Here is a 19,095-nt window from a genome sequence, read left to right on the forward strand (position 1 = left end):
CTGGTTCATTGTACATGATAATATTAAGACTGATGATAGCTATCATTTATATTATGCATTAAGGTTTGCAAAGTGCTCTACAAAAATATCTCATCTGGGGGCAGCTAGGTGGTGCAGTGGATAGAGCACCGGCCCTGAAGTCAGGAGGACCTGAGTTCAAATTCAGCCTCAGACCAGACACTTGATACTTACTAGCTTTGTGACCCTAGGCAAGTCACTTAACCCCAATTGCCTTAAGAAAACAAAAACAAAAACAAAAACAAACAAAAAAAAATCTCACCTGATCCTCACAACCACCCTGGGAAGTAGATACTATTATTACCCTCATTTTATAGATGAGGAAACTGAGGCAGACAGATTAAATGACTTGCCCAGAGCCACAGAGCTAATAAGAGCCTGGAACCAGATTTGAGCTTGTGTCTTCCTGCCTCCAGATTTAGCACTCAGCTCACTGCACAGCCCATTTGAAGGAACTTGCCCAAAATCACAATAACTAGCATTTGGCAAAACTGGGCATTTCACCTTGTTCTTCCGACTGTTTCATATTCTCTGCCCTATTCCAAGTTGCTCTGCTCCAGTGAAGCCAGTCTCTTCCTGTTCCAGAATGGGCCAGGCCCATTGCTTCTTCAGTAGCATGCTCATTATTGTCCCCTCACCTGGGCTCCCAACTAATCCATCTACTCAAAACATTCCCACCCAAAAAAATGGTCATTCAATGAAATAGGGGATTTTAGAGCATTCCTGAGGAAAAGACCAGAGCTGAATAGAAAATTTGACTTTCAAATACATGAATCAAGTGAAACATGGAAAAGGTAAACAGGAAAAAGAAATCATAAGAGACTTATTAAGGTTGAACTGTTTACATTCCTGCAGGGAAAGGCGATATTTGTAACTCATGGGTCCTTTGGCAGTATTAGGGTAGTGGGAGGGAAAAAAATTACATGTATGTATAGATAGGTAGAGGGCACAGGGTGAGTTGAAGATGAAGGGGTGATATCTGGAAAATAAAATTAAGGGGTGAGAGAGGAGTATACTGGGAAAAGGAGAAAGGGAGAAGTAGAATGGGGTAAATTATCTCACATGAAACAGACAAGAAAAGGCTTTTTACAACGGAGGGGAAATGGGGGAAGGTGAGAGGGAATGAGTGAATCTTACTCTCGTAGGATTTGGCTTAAGAAGGAAATAACATACACGATGGGGTATGGAAATATATCTTACCCTACAGGAAAATAAGGGGGGAAGGGGACAAGAAAGCAGGGGGTTGATAGAGGAGAGGGCAGATTTGGGGAGGGGATAATCAAAAGCAAACACTTCTGAGGAGGGACAGGGTCAAAAGACAGAACAGAATAAATGGGGGGTAGGATAGGAGGAAGGGAAATATACTTAGTTTTTCACAACATGACTACTATGGAAGTGTTTTGCATGACTGCACATCTATAACCTGTATTGAGATGCTTGCCTTTTCAATGAGGGTGGGTGGGGAGGGAGGAAAGGAGAAAATTTGTAACCCAAAGTTTTAAAAACACATGTTAAAAATAAAATAAAATAAAATAAAGTAAAAAAAAAAAGCAAAAACACCATCCCCACCCTTTAGGCCCCCGCCAAAGCCCCGGCCCATAATTGTTGTCTCCTTCACCCAATTCATAGTGATAAATCACTGATGTAGGTATGCAAATTAATGACCTCATATTTGTTATTTAACCATTACCCAAGTGTACGTCCCGTTTCCCCAGGTAAATAGTTTCTTGAGGACAGGGGCTATGTTGCTAGGGAAGAGGGGAAGGAGAGAGTGTTGTGTGTCTGTCCCACACCACGTAAGGCACATAGTTGAGGGCTGAGTAAATTAGTTGAATAATTTAACTGATGCCAGTTGATTGTGTAGCTTGCAAATTCATTCAAACACTAGGAAACCCTGAAAGTATAAAAATTAAAGAAAAAGAGAGCTGTCTGTTCAAAGACTTTTACAGCAGTATTATATGCTATCACAGAAATATTGGAAACAACTGACTGCCCAATAAAAGAGAGATGGTTAAATAAATGATGGCATATTAATCTAAATCCATTAATGGTATACTATGATGCCATTAGATAAGCAAGAAAAGGAATACATAGAAACCTGGAAAGAAGTTAGTGAAATAATGCGAAGTGGAAAAAGCAGAACCAGAGGGATGAAGGGCTCATTACCTGCCACACTAGCCAGGGCCACGAGAAGAAAAGTGAATTAAAATAAATGAATAAACAAAGAATCCTAATGAAGGCTTAGGAAATGACTGAAAAATGGTTAGCAAATGCATTGAAGTTAACTGCAAATCATCACTAGGCAGGGTTAATTGGTTGTACTGTTTTTCCAAGTTAATTTTTTAATAAAATAGAGATAGAGGATAGGAATTATACCTGTGATTTCATTTAGTATAGGGAACTACCATATGAGGAAGCTGCCCTTTCCCAAAGCAGGTCAGCACCCTCCCTACAACTTAGAATTGTTAAATGATTTGCAATGCGCATCAAAAGTCAGGTCTCCCTGGCCCCAAATCTGGTTTTCAAACAGCAGGAGGTGTAGGAGAAGGGAGAAGAAAGATCTAGAAACAGAGCCAGTGGCCTTGGGGGTGTAGTTATTCCTGGGGCTCTTAGGCACAGCTGTGGTCCTTGGCCAAGGTTACAAAACTGGGTGACTGGAAGAATAATGGTGTCTTTGACAGAAACAGGGAAGGTTGAAAGAGTACTAGGTTTGGGATTGGGGAGATAATGAATTCTATTTTGGACATACTGAGTTTGAGATGTTTCTAGGATATCCAATTTGAAACGTCCAAGAGGCAATTGCAGGACTGATGCTCAGGAGAGTGACTGGAGCTGAATGTGTAGATCTGGGAGTCATCAACATAGAAAAGATCATTAAACCCAGGGAAGCTAATGAGTGTAGAAAGAGAAGATTAAAGGACCTAGATTAGAGCCTCAATGAACCCCCACACTTAAGGGAAGTGGTCTGGTTTATGAATCAGCAAAGGAAACTGAGAAGTGGTTAGACGGAAAGAGAACCAGGAGAGAGTGATATCACAGAAGCCAAGATAGGAGAAGGTGGTCAGCAGTATCAAGTGCAATAATAGTTTAAGAAGGATGAGCCAGGACTGAGGGAAAGAAAATGGAAAAAAAAAAACAAAACTATCAGATGTGACCATTAAGAGATCATTGGTAATTTGGAGAGAGAAATTTTAATTAAGTTATGATAACAGAAGCCAGAGTTGAAGAGTGAGTGAGAGGAGAAGTGGAGACATTGAGTATAACCAGCCTTATCTAGGAGTTTGGCTAAGAAAGGGAGTGGAGATAGAGAACTGTTTCCATTTAGATTTCAATGTGATTCTTAGAATGCTGTCATACTTGCCTTTGGAGCTCCCAAAGGCACATCTTAGCTCAGTGCTCCCATCAAGAGCAAGAGTTGCTCCCAATTTCGATGTGTAGATTTCCTGATTTAAACTCCACCTAGGCTGCTTTCACTTGTGCATGGTTGACAAATCTGAATTCCAACTCACCTCTAGATCAATCACCCTTTTATTCCCACTAGATCAAATGAGATAATGTATGTAAAATGCTTTGCAAATTACAAAGTACCGTATAAAGTTAGCTGATGATGGTGGTGGTGGGTAGTAGTACAGTTCAGAATGCCATTGGGCAACAATTACCTTTATGTTATTCACCTAATAGAATAAGTCAATGAATTTTGGAAGACCAAAAGGCTAGCTTCACAAACTTGACCCATTACTTAACTGGTCTTCACAGCATCTCTTTGAAGCAGTGATATTGCCATTTTGTAGAAAGAAAAGCTTTGACCAAGAAGCTCATTTACTTATTGAGACCAGTCTCTTGACTTTCACTCCAATTGCCCACCAGACAATCCTTCCTAAAATAGGGGTGTTGTGTGCTATCGTGGGTCTTTCCATGTATTGCTAAGTTACAGGTCACTCTCTGAGCACCTCCACTGAAACTGTTGTATTTCTTACTTCTTGGCTAGCGAGATGGCAAAGAATGTTTTTCTTTGGGGCAGCTAAGTGGCTCAGTGGATAGCGCACCAGCCCTGAAGTCAGGAGGACCTGAGTTCAAATCTGGCCTCAAACCAAACACTTGACACTTAATAGCTGTGTGACCTTGGGCAAGTCACTTAACCCCAATTGTCTTAAAAAAAAAAAAAGGAATGGTTTTCTTTGTTTCCTTGCCTCGGATATGGGGAAGGTGGCATCTGAATAGCCCCATCTGGAAATGATGATGGCAGCTCATGTGAATGTAATACTTTTCCAGTTGCAGAGCACTTTATATACATTCTCACCCTTTATCTTCACAGCAGTCCAATGAGATGGGGCGTACAAGTATTATTATTCTCATTAGCTTTGAGTCTCAGTGAGTAATAAAGCTCAAAGAGATAGGTAACTTTCCCAAGGTCACCAGTAGCAGAGCTGGCACTGGTGAATCCACATCCAACATCCCTTCCAACTAAACCATTCAAGTATAAACTTGCTTCTCTTTCTGTCCAATATCTTTTGGAATTATTGCAAGCCAAAAAATTTATTCAAACTTTGAATATCTCAGCCAGCCCAGAGCCTACCAGGGACCCACTTCAGTCCTGCTATAGCTGCCCAGATCCCAGAGAGTGCCCCATAGGAACAGACTATGGGGAGCCCTTTGTCTCTACCACTGTAGCCACCATTATATGCAGTTCCTACCAGGCACTGGAAAGCCACCTCTGGCAGGATACTGACATTCCCTCTACCCAATTTACCTCCCCTACTATTAGCAACCAGAACCCCGCATCATTCCATCCTTAGGAATATTTCCCATTATGCCACTTTAAAAAAGTAGAGCATTACCAGCTATAGTTCTTCCAGGAAGAGGAGTGAATCAGTGGACCTTAACCATCTATCTGCCCTCCCATTGCTCCCAAAGACCCTCCAAGTCTTATCATCTGCTCTGCTTTTATGCCCTCCATATCCTGGGGCCTTTCCTTCTGCACTGCTGCTGAGCTCTCCTATGTGGGTTGTCTCCCCTAATCAGAATACGAGCTCCTTGGAGAGCATAGACTGCTGATTTTCTCTGTTGCTATCCTCAGCACTTAGCACAATCCTCTGAACACAGTAAACTCTTAATAAATACTCTTCCATTCCATCATGTTCAAGGTCAGATATGCTCTAAATATCCATTCTCAAACCACCTTGAGGGGAAGCTGACTTTTGTGTAAACAGCCCTTAGGCTGGAAATTGGAACCATTTCACACTCCATCCACCTATGCACTCTCACAGTTTCAGATTAGTAGCAGGCATCCAATCCTTGGTTTTCGTAATTTTATTTTACTGAGCACCTAATGCTCTGGATAGAAACCTCTAGCTAATTTCGATGTAGCTGTTTATTTTCTGCAGCGAAACAGCCTAGTTCCACATTTAAATACTTGGTATTTTCTAGCTTGTCCATTTTTTTTTAAGCACACTAGCACAAATCTGTGGATACAATAATTCCATATAGCAAAGGAGATTGGTAGTGTAGTAGAAGGATGGAATCTGCAGGAAAATTGAGTACCTAGCCACCTGTGTCAGGGCAGTGGGTCACTAATTGAGTGCAAACCTCTTTTTTTTTAATGTTGTTTATCCCCCCACAGGGCATACAAAACCATTGAGGATGATGACCTGAAGTTTCCCCTTATATATGGAGAAGGCAAGAAGGTAGGCATTGTGTTTTTCCTGAATTGAAAGGATAAAGCAGTCTGCTCCCCACCATTATGTTAGCCCATGGCAGTCCTATGTTTTCCACTCAGTATTTCTCTGTTTGATCATTTTGACAGCCTGAAAAAATAGCCTATCAGCCATAAATCAGCCTCCTCTATTGAGATATGGTTGGTGATGGGTGGAAAGGACAATGGATTGAAAATCAGTTTTATGACAAATTTTGTCACTTAACTGTTGAGTTTGTTTTTGTTTTCTACATGCAGCCAGCACACAAAACGAAATCTGAGACTTTGCTGTAATTAAGGTGCAACTAGATTAACTTAAATTAATTACTGCTGATGTGCAGGCAGACGTGGAAGCCTCTGTTAGTGAAGCCTGGGGCCTCCTGAGGCAGTTAGCTGGGGGAGGACCTAGTTGACCAGTATTGACCCCTGCTCAGGCTCTGCATCTTAAAATGGTCTGTGAACAAAGGACTGGAGATTGAAATCCTGGAGTTTAAGGGAGAGATCTGAGTTCACGCTCCAGTGAGAAACCCACCATCTCAACCATCGCCTCCGCCTTAATCAGCATCCTTGTTAACAGGCACCAGTACGTTTAGTTGTTTATGTGAGATGTTGGATAAAGCCAGAAGAGATGGGGAATGACCACTGAAAATAGAGCTTCAATTAATTCATGCCATTTCCAGCAGATATTGATTCTGTATTTGTCTATTACGTTTTAAGCCCAGTGATAGACCTTGAAGATACAGAGACCAAAATGAAGTGTCCCAGGCCGTTGCAAGCTTGCATTCTTCTATGGGATATGACACTTCCCCAGATAATTAAATAGAAAGCATATTTGAGTGGGGAGCAGACCCTAATAACTGGGAGGAAGAAAGGGAGGGAACGTATTCAGGTAGGTAGTGGCATCTGAGTTGAAAACTCACATCTAGGCAGAATTATATTTTTAAGCACTTAGCTTTGATAAAAAGAAGATGAATCACAGAGGAAAATATGGGTTTCGTTTTGTTTTTAAGAATTTACAGAATGTTGTCTGAGGTTAAAATACATTTAGCCTCTGTTCTCCTACCACTCTTACAGCTGGAGTATTCTGTAACTGAGAATGATCATTCAGAAACACTGTAAATGAGTATGGGCCCTTCACCACTAAGCCAAAATGTACATGCCCGGGTCCATGAGAGATACCCCAGGACAGCAGATAATGGGATTACTCTGATCACACTGGTGTTACCAGGGTTCAGATTCTGGCTCTGGGCGCTTCTGGTTAGGATGGTGATGGGAATGATCACGGAGGAACCCAGCTGTCCCACATACTCTCCAGTATATATCTAAACGGAAAGAGGGAGAAGGAAATAACACATGTGCCAGGCACTGTACAAAGTGCTTTTCTTTTTAATAAATATTTTCCCATTTGATCGTTACAGCAACCCTGAAAGGTAGGTACTATTGTTATCCCAATGTTACAGATGAGGGAACTGAGGCAGACAGAGGCTGTGCCTTGCCCAGGGTCATACAGCTAAAAATCTGTGGCTAGAACTCAGGACTCACAGGCTAGAACTTGGGGTCACGCAACTAATAATAAGTGTGAGGCTAGAACTCAGGAATTCTGACTCTAGGCCTAGGCTCTATCCACTGCTCCACCAGCTGCCCCCTAAAGGGCAACAAAATCATCAGTGATCAGAAAGACGGAACAAGAAATGTCAGTGCATTCTTCCATCCAGTCAGAATAGCACAAGAAGGTGACCAGAGGTAAGTAGGTGCTTAATTAAGGCAGACAGAAGTCAGCACAAGCTCTAGTAAAGAGCGTGCAGGCTGGGGCACCCCGAGAAGGGAAAGCAGAAGCCACTTTGAGCTCCAATAACTGAGGCCTTTGTCCAGGGGCAGCTCAGCCCTGGCCTGTGGGAGCAGGGCAAGGGACAGAGCCCCCATAGGTCACAGAAGCTGCATAGAAGCCCAGGGCCAGCCAGCACATGCCTGGGAATAAGTCCAGTGCAGTGACCAGGCCTCTGTGTCAAAAGAGGGAATGTGCAAGAGCCTGGACGTCAGCACAGTGTCCAGCATCCAGCTGGAAGCCTGTCAGGGCCATAGCAGGGAATGAAACCAACTCCTGATTGGGGATTGTGCAAGAGAAGGAGGCAGGAGGGTTTCCCACATTGGGGCAGCCATGCCCACAGCAGCGGTAGGCAGGCTACAAAGGAGACAAGACCCCATCCAAGAGAATAGGAGAGAGGGGAGCCTGACCCTGAGTCAAAGTCCCAGCCTAGAAATGAGCAAACAGAAGAAAACGCCAAACACCATCGAGAAATACTCTGGGTTAAGAGACACCAAAGAGCCTCACAGAAGACGAAAGTAACTACAAACAAGGTCAGATAGAACCTCAGAGAAAAGAATGGCTGATCCACAGGGACTTTCAGAGTAACGAGAAGGGGGCTGCTAGGTGGCACAGCAGATAGAGCACTGGTCCTAGTTTCAGGAGGACCTGAGTTCAAATGTGGCCTCAGGCACTTGACACCTACTAGCTGTGTGACCCTGGGCAAGTCACTTAACCCCAATTGCTTCACCAAAAAAAGAGTAACTAAAAGAACTGAAATGATATTTTTTTTAATGAAAATAAAACTCTGGTGGAGGAAAAAAAAAATAGAGCATACATAGCTGAGAAAAGAAAGTAGGCAACTTTATCCAGGTAGTGAGTCACTTTACTTCTGTCTGCCTCAGTTTCTCAATCTGTAAAATAGTTAATTATAACACTCATTTCCCAGGGTTGTTATGAGAATAAAATAACATAATATTTATAAAGTGCTTAGCACGGTGCCTGGCACGTACTAAGCACTGTATAAATGTTATTACTATTATTATTGTTGTTATTGTACTCCATGAAAAATATAATGGCATAGTAAGAATTCAATAACCCCATCAGGCAGCAAGAAATACTGGTACAAAATCAAAAGATTGAAAAAGTAGAAGAAAGTGTTAGGTCTCCATTATCAAAGATAACTGTCCAGGAAAAGAGGTCAAGGAGAGATCATCTCAGTGTCATCGGACTCCCTGAAAATTGGGAAACCATGTTTCTTTCTTTCTTTAGTTGGGGAGGGGAGTGGAGAAGGCAGTTGGGGTTTAGTGACTTACCCAGGGTCACACAGCTAGTAAGTGTCTAAGTCCAGATTTGAGCTCAAGTCCCCCTGACTCCAGGGCAGATACTTTATCCACTATGCCACCTAACTGCCCTGGAAAGTATATTTCAGGAAATCATAAAAGAAATCTTCTTGTTAGATCTAATAGAATCAGAGGGCAAAATGAGAAGAGAACAGATCCGCTGGTGAGTGACCTCAGAGAAACTCCATGCTGAAAACACCCAGGGATGTCATAACCAAATTGCAAAGTTTCTGTGTTGAAAAAATAAAAATAAAAACACTGCAAGCATCCAGAAGGAAAGAGTTCAAGTTTTTCGCGAACCACAGTACAGATTGCATAAGGCTGTATGCTGCAGCTGCTATAAAGGAGTGGAAATCTTGAAATACTAAATAGCTTTTTCCAAAAGGAAAATGGTTCTGTGATCCTTAAAGACAATAACATAAGTAACATAAAAACCCAAGGACTGGGTATGGTTTAGTTCTTTTCTGTTGGTTTGAAGAGAGGGATCCATAAGGGAAGAAATGAGGAATTTGCTATTTCTTGTAATTGGGGTGCATGAGAATAGTATACAAACATGGAGGAAAGTAATGGCGGCATATGAGGGCATGGATCTTACTCTTGTCCTAACTAGAAAAAGGAGGGTTGTACACATAATGGTTTGATGTCTAAATACTCTAAACAACATGGAAATGGGAAGAGGGAGGGTAAAACCCAAGATGACGTCACCAGCAAAATGAATCAGCTTCAGAGGTGGATCGGGCAGCCAGATAGTACAGTGGAGCCTGGAGTTGGGAAGACTCCTCTTTCTGCGTTCAAATGTGACCTCACACATTTACCAGCTGTGTGACCCTGGGCAAGTCACTTAACCCTGATTGCCTCAGTTTCCTCATCTGTAAAAATAAGCTAAAAAAGGAAATAGCAAACCATCTGTTATCTTTGCCAAGAAAACTCCATATGAGGTCATGAAGAGTTGGGCATGACTAAATAACAGCAAACAAGCTCTGTGACCCTGGGCAAGTCACTTCACCTTGTTTGCCTCAGTTTCCTCATCTGTAAAAATGAGCTGGAGAAGGAAACAGCAAACTATTCCAGTATCTTTGCCAACAAAACCCCAAATGGGGCCACAGTGAGTGGGACACAACTGGAAAAACAAATAAACAAAACAAACAAAAAAAAAATGACTGAACAGATCAGAGGTGGATCACTAAGTGGCTTTTAAAAGGAGATCAAAGGGGGCAGCTAGGTGGCACAGTGGATAGAGCACCGGCCCTGACGTCGGGAGGACCTGAGTTTAAATCTGGCCTCAGACTAAATACGTGACACTTAACTAGCTGTGTGACCCTGGGCAAGTCACTTAACCCCAATTGCCTAACGAAAAAAAAAGATCAAAGGAGGAACACACTGCTTCTATTGTAGATCCTTAGTGTTGATCCTGTTCTTTCCTTTTCCTTTTCTTACCTCTTCTGTAAAGACAAAGCGGAGGGTGAAAGGATAGAGAGAAACCTGAGAAGACTAGCATAAGCCACTACAGAATGAAGTGAGCAAAGCCAGGAGAACAATTTCTATACAATGACTACAACACTGAAAGAAAACAGTTTTGGAAGATGCAACCAGTGTGTGGGGCAGTTTGCTTGACAATAGTTAATTTATTACCAAGGAGGGCTTTTGGAGAGAGAGTGGGGAAATTAGAGCCAAGTGTAATAATGATGGGGAAAAAAAAGAAAAGAGCATCAGTGAAACATATTTAAAATACGCAGAATTGAGAACAGTTCAGAAGACGACAGACAAGCATGGTAGTGTTCATTCTATCGTGTTAAATTTCGTATATACTTTTTTTAAAGTATACATAGGGATTTGCAGTTTCATGTAAGATCTTTTTCTTTTCATATGTGCAAATGTTCTTATTTGTTGTTAAGTTCATAATTAAAAAAAAATTTTTAAGGAAACATAAGCTGCTTTCTCCTTCCTGAGGCAATAAAGCAGTCACTTCTACATTTTGGCAAAATTTCCAACAACAAAGGTTGAAATAAAACGTTTCCTCACTTAACCAGAAAATTCAAAAGACTGTATTCATTCCCTGAGCATTTGTTGACTCCAGGCTTTCCCCTTAGTAATTTTCAGAGAGCGCTGTATCATCAAATGCATAGTAGTAAACAAACCTAGTAATTACTGACATCGATCCTAGCCAGCTCAGTAAGACATAGCCTAGGATCACACTAAAGACACCGGGGTCTCGTTTCACTGCTGTTACTGTGCTGGCTGTGATCCCACAATAGTCTGCGCCCCATGGTTGGGTTTTTTTATTTGAATACAAACAATTTTAGTCTTAAAAATATTAAAGTTATATCATCTTAAATCTTCCTCAAATAATCTGCAGGATTTCATTCTTCTCTCCTCTCTTCTCCCCCTCCTACTTTCCAGAAGATTCATGCAAAGGCAATTATTGTTTATTTTCTCTCATTTTTAGGAATTTATGCATATAGGATCTGGACTATTCATGGGACAAATCCATTAACTAGTAAACAGACACAGCAGAGATTTCTTTGGACTCAAAACTCATTCCGCCAAAGAGCATGACGCTTAGAATCATAGAATATCAAAATTAGAGGAATCCTTAGAAATCATTTAGCCTGATCTCCCTCCCTATGTCGGAATCCCTTCCACACCATCCTTGACAGGTAGCCAATCTGACCTTCACAGTATGCATCACAGTATTTTCTAAGGTGGGAGAGGAGATTCCCATTACCTCCTAACACAATTTAATAAAAACACCAAAAACTCACTAATTTTGTAACATAGACATTCCCTAACCGCTAATCTGGGTGGTGGTGTTCAATCATTAGGTCATTTCCAGCTCTCCATGACCCCTTTTCGGGTTCTCTTGGCAAACAGAGTGGAGTCACTTGCCATTTCCTTCTCCAGCTCATTTTACAGATGACAAAACTGAGGTAAACAGGGTTTGGTGACTTGTTAGTTAAGTGTCTGAGGATTTGAACTCGGGTCTTCCTGATTCCAGGCCCAGCGCCTAGTTGCACCAATCTGGGTGTAGCTCCCACAATTCACAATTCTTTGGCGGGGAGGTGATTGTATTGTTGAATGAATGAATGATTGAAAAAGCATTTATTAAGTGCTCACTTTATGCAAAGCACTTGGGACACAAACAGAAAAAACAGAGACAGTCTAGTAGTTCAGGTCCTAATGGGAAAGACAACACATGTAGAAGTGTTCAGCTGCAGCTCAGATGGAGAGGCCCCCTAATCCTCAGGGAAGAGTAGCAATGCAGATGGTAATGCATCTTATTTAATGACATTTCCATTGATAAAATTCTATAGCTTTGTGATGCTGAACTGTTTGACTGTTCCAATGTCTCTGTTAGCAAGAGCTATTTTTTTTTCTGGGTTTTCAGTAGCTGTGAGGAGATGGAGGTCTATTGCAGTGGCAGTTGATGATTTGAGAATCAGAACCTCAGGCAAAATTTGTAAATAGCGGTCACAGAGATGAGGAATCAAAAGATGAACATCTGAAAATAGCAGAGGGAAAAAGGCGTCAGGTTACAGTCGATAGCCAAGGAGGTGGGAAGATTGACAGGAAGAAGTGGGACATTCTGTTTCTGCTCTTAGCAGCTGTATTATGACAGCTACTTTTCCAGTGGAGTTTTTGGTGGTTGTTTTGTGGGGTGAGTTTTTTAGGGGAGGGGTCACTGTGTCTGAGTGCTGTGGATGACCTGTGCTTCTCCCCCTCCTCCTCCTCCTAGGCACGGGTGATGGCCACTATTGGGGTAACCAGAGGACTTGGGGACCATGACCTGAAGGTGCATGACTCCAACATCTACATCAAACCATTCCTGTCTTCAGCTCCTGAGGTACAAGATGACTTGGGGGAGTGCTTGTGGGTATGCCTGTAAAAAGAAAAATTCAAGTCGATGTCCAATAGAAATGTCCTCTTTCCTCATTTCTGCTATTAGAATATACCCATTTCAACAGACATTCATTCAGCTCCTGCCATGTGCAAAGGGAGAGCCAGAAAGACCTAGTGGGGTAGGGCAATGGACCCCTTCATCAAATACACCCCTAACTAAAAGATCTAATGTATCCCCAGTAGATTTATACTTTCTTATAAAATGTATATACATACAGTCAGCTTTGGTCATTGACTTTAATGACTCACAGAGCTGGAAAAGATATTTGTAGGTCCAGTTTGAAAAAGTACATCATGAGCTGTTTTTCCTTACTTATAGTACTCTTCTTTCAGTCCTATCCACCCATTATGCAAAGGCTTTTATTGAAATTCAGCTAGTAAATTTCCATCTTACCTGACATAGAGGGAATTAATGCTGAGATGCTGCACCAATAGCCATTCCCCAGGGGAGGAGTGGTCCAAGGATATGAACAGTTTCATGGGGATGAATTGTAGACCAATATTGAGTATGTGAATGATTACTCCAGATTAAGATAGTAATAAGAAATGCAAATCTAAACAACTCTGAGGTTTTACTTCCTGCCTAGCTAATTGGGAAAGATGACAAACAGTGGGAATATGTTGGAGACATTCTGGAAAGGCAGGCACACTGATACCCTGTTGATGGAGCTGTGGATGGAGTGTGGGATTCCCCCAACCATTCTTGGGAGGAAAAAAATTTGCAAATCTGCTGAGACAGTGACTAAACTCTCCATATCCTTTGGTCTAGAGATCCCACTGTCTGGCATGTACTGCAGGGAGGTCAAAGATTGGAACAGGGGGATAGGGGTGGGAAGTATCCAACATATATCGGAATATATATAATATAATAGCAACACTTTTCTTGGTAGCAAAAAGCTAGAGGCAAAATTAACCCCGCTAATTAGGGCCTGAGGACTAAAGAAATTGTGATACGTGAATGTATTACCGCAGCATAGAAAGCAATGAAGATAAAGACGATGGGGATGCGTGGGAAGACATATAAAGTGATGCAAAGTGAAGTAAGCAGCACCATGAAAACAATATATACAATGACTGTCTCCAACAATGTCAGTGGGAAGAAAAATGGAAACCCCAGGTGCTATGTAATTATAATGACTATGCTCCTGGCCATCTCCACAGAGGTGGAGGGAGATGATCATGGAGGTGGAACACGGAATATCCTTTCAGATTTGATCAATATTTTGATTAATGTTGCTGAACTTTTTTTCTCCTCTTTCTTTTTTAGTCTTTGTTAACAAGGGTTAGCTCTCTGGGAGGGAGAAGGTGGAAAATATATTGGGAATGGAAAGAGATATAAAAATGAGGTATCAATTTAAAAAATTGTAAAACATGTCACCTTTACTTTGAAAGAAGGGAGGGAATAAGTATTTATGTAGTGGCTACTGTGTGCCACTTTTTACAAATATCATCTCATACCCTGGGAGGTAGGGCTACTATGATGCCCAGTGAGGAAACTGAGGTAGGCAGAGATTAAATGACTTACCCAAGGTCACGTAGCTATTAAGTGTCTGAGATCACATTTGAACTCAGTGCTCTATCCTTTACATCTCAAACTGCTTAATTAAGGGACAAATTAAGCATATTATCTTTTCTTAAATATCTTCTATATAGCATATGATTCACAGAAAATGTCAGCAAATTTGGGAAATTTTCTTTTTGTAAAAAAAAAAATGTATCATATCTTTAAATTCTCCATGCTTTTTTAAGTACTTTGCCAGGAATTACCAAGTGAATCTGTGTGGGGAGAATGTCGGCATGGGTAATCTTCTGAAGCTAAAGATTTTTGGAGGTCTTCTGTTTGTTTTCGTAGCCTTTACCAAATAAACGCTCCATGGTCATACTGCTAGCTGAGGCAGCTGTGTGGTACAATGGATGGAAGGCTGGCATTGGAGTCACTAAGACCTGAGTTCAAATCCAGCCTCAGACACTTGCTAGTTGTATGACCCTGGATGAGTCACTTAACCTCTGCCTGTCCCAGTTTCTTCAGTTATAAAATGGGTGCAGTAATAGCACCTGTCTCAGGGTTGTCTTAAAGATAAAATGAGATGATATTTGTGAAACTGCTTAGTATAGTGCCTGGCACATAATTGGTGCTCAATAAATGATGATTTCCTTCTTTCCATGATGAATTATCATATCCCCAAATTTCATTCTTCAGGACTTTGGATATTTTTTGCATATGTACTGTAGATCTCTACTCATAAATATATACAGAACAGATAAATACAAGGTAATCTGTGAGGAAGGGCATTATGAGGTGGGGAGATTGTAGAAGAGGCAGTGGTATTTGAGCTGAGTTGTGAAGGAGGAAATAAGGGATTTTAAGAGGCAGAAGTGAGGTAGGTTGGAGAGCATTCCAGGTATGTCAAACAACCAGTGCAAAAGCATTCAGGTAAGAGGTGGAATGTATGGGGCAGCTAGGTGGTGCAGTGGATAGAACACCGGCCCTGGATTCAGGAGGACCTGAGTTCAAAGCCAGCCTCAGACACATAACACTTACTAGCTTTGTGACCCTGGGCATGTCACTTAACCTCATTGCCTAGCAAAAAAACAAAACAAACAAACAAAAAAAAGAGGTGGAATGTAGTGAGTAAGCAGGAAGGCCTATGTGGGGAGGAAAGGTTGACATGATGAGACCAAGGCTTTAGGACAAATCACTTTGACAGCTGGGTGGAGGATGGACTGGAGTGGGGCAGGATTGAGGCAGGGGAGACTAATTAGAAGGGTATTGCAGCAGTCTGTCTGAGAGGTAATGAGGACTTGTATCAAACTGGTGGGTAGGTATATAAATAGAGAAAAGGGGGAGGGTGGGAGAGATGCTGAACAGGTAGAAACAATGAGATCTGGCAGCAGACCAGATATATGTGAGGACGAGTGAGTGTGTGGAGTTGGGGGTGACACCAAGGTCTGTGAATTGGAAGGATGAGGGTGGCCTGGGTAGAACCAGAGAAAGAATAATAAATAAATAGTGAGTAATGAGGTCCGAGGATGAAGGTTGGGTCCTCATCTTCCATTATAAATTCTCTCTCCATCTGCTTGTACCCAAGGTTTTTAATTGAGTTTTCTTCTTCATGAGATCTTCAGTAATTTTAAGTCTTTTTCCCCGCTTGCCTGCGCTCTGAGATCCACTCCCCAGGTCCCTTGTGGCTGCTGCCGTGATGTCTATCGCCACAGCCTCCTCGCCCTGCCCCTGCTCGCAGCGTCCTGTGCCTCATGAGCACTGCTTCAGCCCAGGTGCTGCCATCGCATTCAGGACCGGCTTCCCTTTCCCGTGCCTCGACCTCCTCCTCATAAGGTGGGGAGGGAATCTCAGGGCACACGGTCCAGTTTTGTCACCCTGACAGATGGTGGGGGGGCCAAAGAAGGAGGGGACGCTGAGGGAGTGTGTCCCAGGTTAGGGATTAGCCTTCTCTGATGTTAGCTCATTCATGCAGTCATTACCTCCTTAGGGTTCTTGTTATCAGCCTGGGGAGATGGCTGTGATTGTTTTATCTGTTGCACAGGTTTGAGAGATCTCAATGTCACTTGCTTGGCTCACTCACCTAAACAGTCTTGGAAAGGGTGGGGGGGGGATTTAGAACTCAAAATCTTATAAAAGTGAATGTTGAAAACCAAAAATAAATATTTTTTTAAATTAGTGTTTTAAATTTTACATGTAATTGGGAAATATTTAATGAAGTAAATAAAAATATATTTTAAAAAATAAATTAAAGCAGCTTTGAAAGGTAGTGCCTTTGGCGGCTGAAAAGTAAACTGGCTGTGATGGGGATAGCCTTAGCAATCAGGAAGCTTTAGGAAGGGTGCCATAGAGAGAGAAAGCACCTTGGTGGCATACTGGGTAGGGTACTGGTTCTGGAATCCAGCTTCAGACACTCTTATGTGATCCTGGGCAAGTCACTTAACCTCTGTGTGCCTCACTTTTCTCAGCTGTAAAATAGGAATCATAATAAATTGTCTACTTCACAGGGTTGTGAGGATCAGATGAGATAATACCTGTAAAGTGCTTAGCACAGTGCCTGACATTTAGTAGGCATTTAATAAATGCATATTTCAGGCAGCTAGGTGGCACAGTGGATAAAGCACTGGCCCTGGAGTCAGGAGGACCTGAGTTCAAATCTAGCCTCGGACACTTGACACATACTAGCTGTGTGACCCTGGGCAAGTCACTTAACTCTGATTGCCTCACCAAAAAGCAGAAAAGAAAAGGAAAATGACTCCACGAAAATGGAGAATAAGGGATGGGAAATTAGAAGGTTCATGCCACCTAGCAGGGTGTGAATAGCCAAGGGTGTGCATCATGTTATAAAGACACTAATGCAGTCTTGGAAAAACCGTGGAGTTAAGTTTTAGAAGAGAGATGGGGTTCAGTGTTGCGAGCCAAGTGACTGCATGCCCTGGAACAGACACATGATTAAATGAAATTGCTAAGGAGGAAGGTTAATTAACTAACCTTGTGTAGTGATCGGGAGTCTGGGCCCTGGTTTTGGACCAAGGAGGAGGAAGAGGAGGAAATAAGGGTGAGTGATCAGAAATCAGAATTAGAAAGGATTACAAAAACTTGATCTGTGTGGAAAACTGCCAAGTTGAACTGAATAACAGGAGATAAGGTACCACTGAGTTGCCCCATGTGTAGTCTGCATTCACAGATTACCTGCAATTGTGGTAGAATATAGTGTCTGTTTTAAATAGCTAGCTGCTCTAGAATTCCTTATTCCTTTTCGTTAATAGAAGCTTAGGTTTAGGTCTGGAAGGGACCACAGAGATCATTGAGTTTTACAAATGGGGAAACTGAGACCCAGAGAGGTTGTGACTTACCTTTGGTTCCACCCCATTAAGTAGCAGAACCCTAGTGTTCTTAATGCTGTTTCATGAGTTCAAGATGTAGGTGCATTGGCAAGGGGGGTAGAAATGGTGAGTACAAGGAAAGACCACATCTCCCAGGATAAAGGCAACATAAAGTTCCCCAGGCGTTTTGTTAGGGCCCACCCTGAGCTGGATTTTGTCACCTATGAATCTCAGAGTTTCAGTTTTATTCCTTTAAAAGGCCCTAATGAATACTAGCTGTTGCTTCTCTCTCCCTCTTGATTTTTTAAACTTGCCTTCTCTTCCCCCAACAATGTATTTCCTGGAAATATTCTCCCCTCCATGCTGTCTTCCCTTTGCCAAGCCTAGATCTTTATTGCACATTTGAATTTTAAGTTTTAAATGCAGCACAGTCAGGGTTGTGTGAACGACTGCAGGGAAAAATGTGCCTGGGTTCTAAGAAAAAAGGCTCAAACCATCTTCTTGGAAAATCAGAGCTGTTCCCATTCATCATCTTAGCTCTTAATTCATTCTGATGAGTTAAAAGTAAATGAACCAAAAGCATATGGATCAGATTTACCTTTAAAAAAATGTGCAGGGTTTTAAGAATTAGAAAGGGGTTTCTGGCCAAACACATTTTCGGTTTCACTGAACACGAAACACTGGAAAAATAGCTCGTTTGCCAAACCCCAAGTACAGCCAGATTTGTCTATCCCTATGCAACCCACAAAGTTCTGGGGCCATGGTTTCCTGACTCGTTTTGAAATTCCTTCAGAGGCACCCAGCAGTGCCTTCGTCTCTTTAGTTTGCTGGAAGAACAGCGTCAAACACTCTGAAACGTTCTATCCCTTTTTTGTCCCTGTCTAGCTTACAGCAAAGTCTGTCTCTCCTTTCTGTTTTGTAGGGAAGTGGGCCATAGCCAACCGCCCAGGCCCAAGCCGACTGAAGTTTCTCCTCATTCTGTTAAGGAGAAGGTTAACCTTTTGTTATCATTTTATCTAAGGGAGGGAGGGAGATTTCCTTCAAAAGACTGTCTCCACTTGTGTGATCTGATGCAGAGTGAAGTGAGCAGAAACAGGAGAACAATTTGTACAGTAACAACAACATTATAAAGAAAAAAGTTCTTTCAAAAACAGGAAATCTGATCGATGCAATGACCAACCATGACTCCAGAGAACTCAAGAGGAACATGGACTCCTTTGACTTCATAAATGTGTGAATTAGTTTTCCTTGACGTTGCTTATTTGTTGTTGAGTCGTTTTTTTCAGTCTTATCTGACACTCTGTGACCCCATTTGGGGTTTTCTTGGCAGAGATACTGGAATGGTTTGCCATTTCCTTTTCTAGTTTGTTTTACGGATGAGGAAGCTGAGGCAAACAGGGTTAAGTGACTTGCCCAGGATCACACAACTAGTAAGGGTCGGTGGCTGAATTTGAACTCAGAGAGGTGAGTACTCCCTACTCCAGGCCCAGCACTCCATTCACTGAGCCACCTAG

At 42.0% G+C, this 19,095-nt stretch overlaps 1 protein-coding gene across 2 annotated transcripts in view; it reads left to right on the plus strand.

The window, feature by feature from the left end:
- PPM1H (protein phosphatase, Mg2+/Mn2+ dependent 1H) overlaps positions 1-19,095 on the plus strand; it is a 306,039-nt gene that overhangs the window by 254,160 nt on the left and 32,784 nt on the right. For both annotated transcript variants that reach the window (XM_027854174.1, XM_027854175.1), the window contains 2 exons: positions 5,639-5,702; positions 12,591-12,698. In XM_027854174.1, the coding sequence (XP_027709975.1) occupies positions 5,639-5,702; positions 12,591-12,698 (172 nt within the window). The remainder of the gene's footprint in view (positions 1-5,638; positions 5,703-12,590; positions 12,699-19,095) is intronic.

Source organism: Vombatus ursinus, unplaced genomic scaffold (genome assembly GCF_900497805.2).
Source record: "Vombatus ursinus unplaced genomic scaffold, bare-nosed wombat genome assembly UNPS02010320.1, whole genome shotgun sequence".
NCBI lineage: Eukaryota > Metazoa > Chordata > Mammalia > Diprotodontia > Vombatidae > Vombatus > Vombatus ursinus.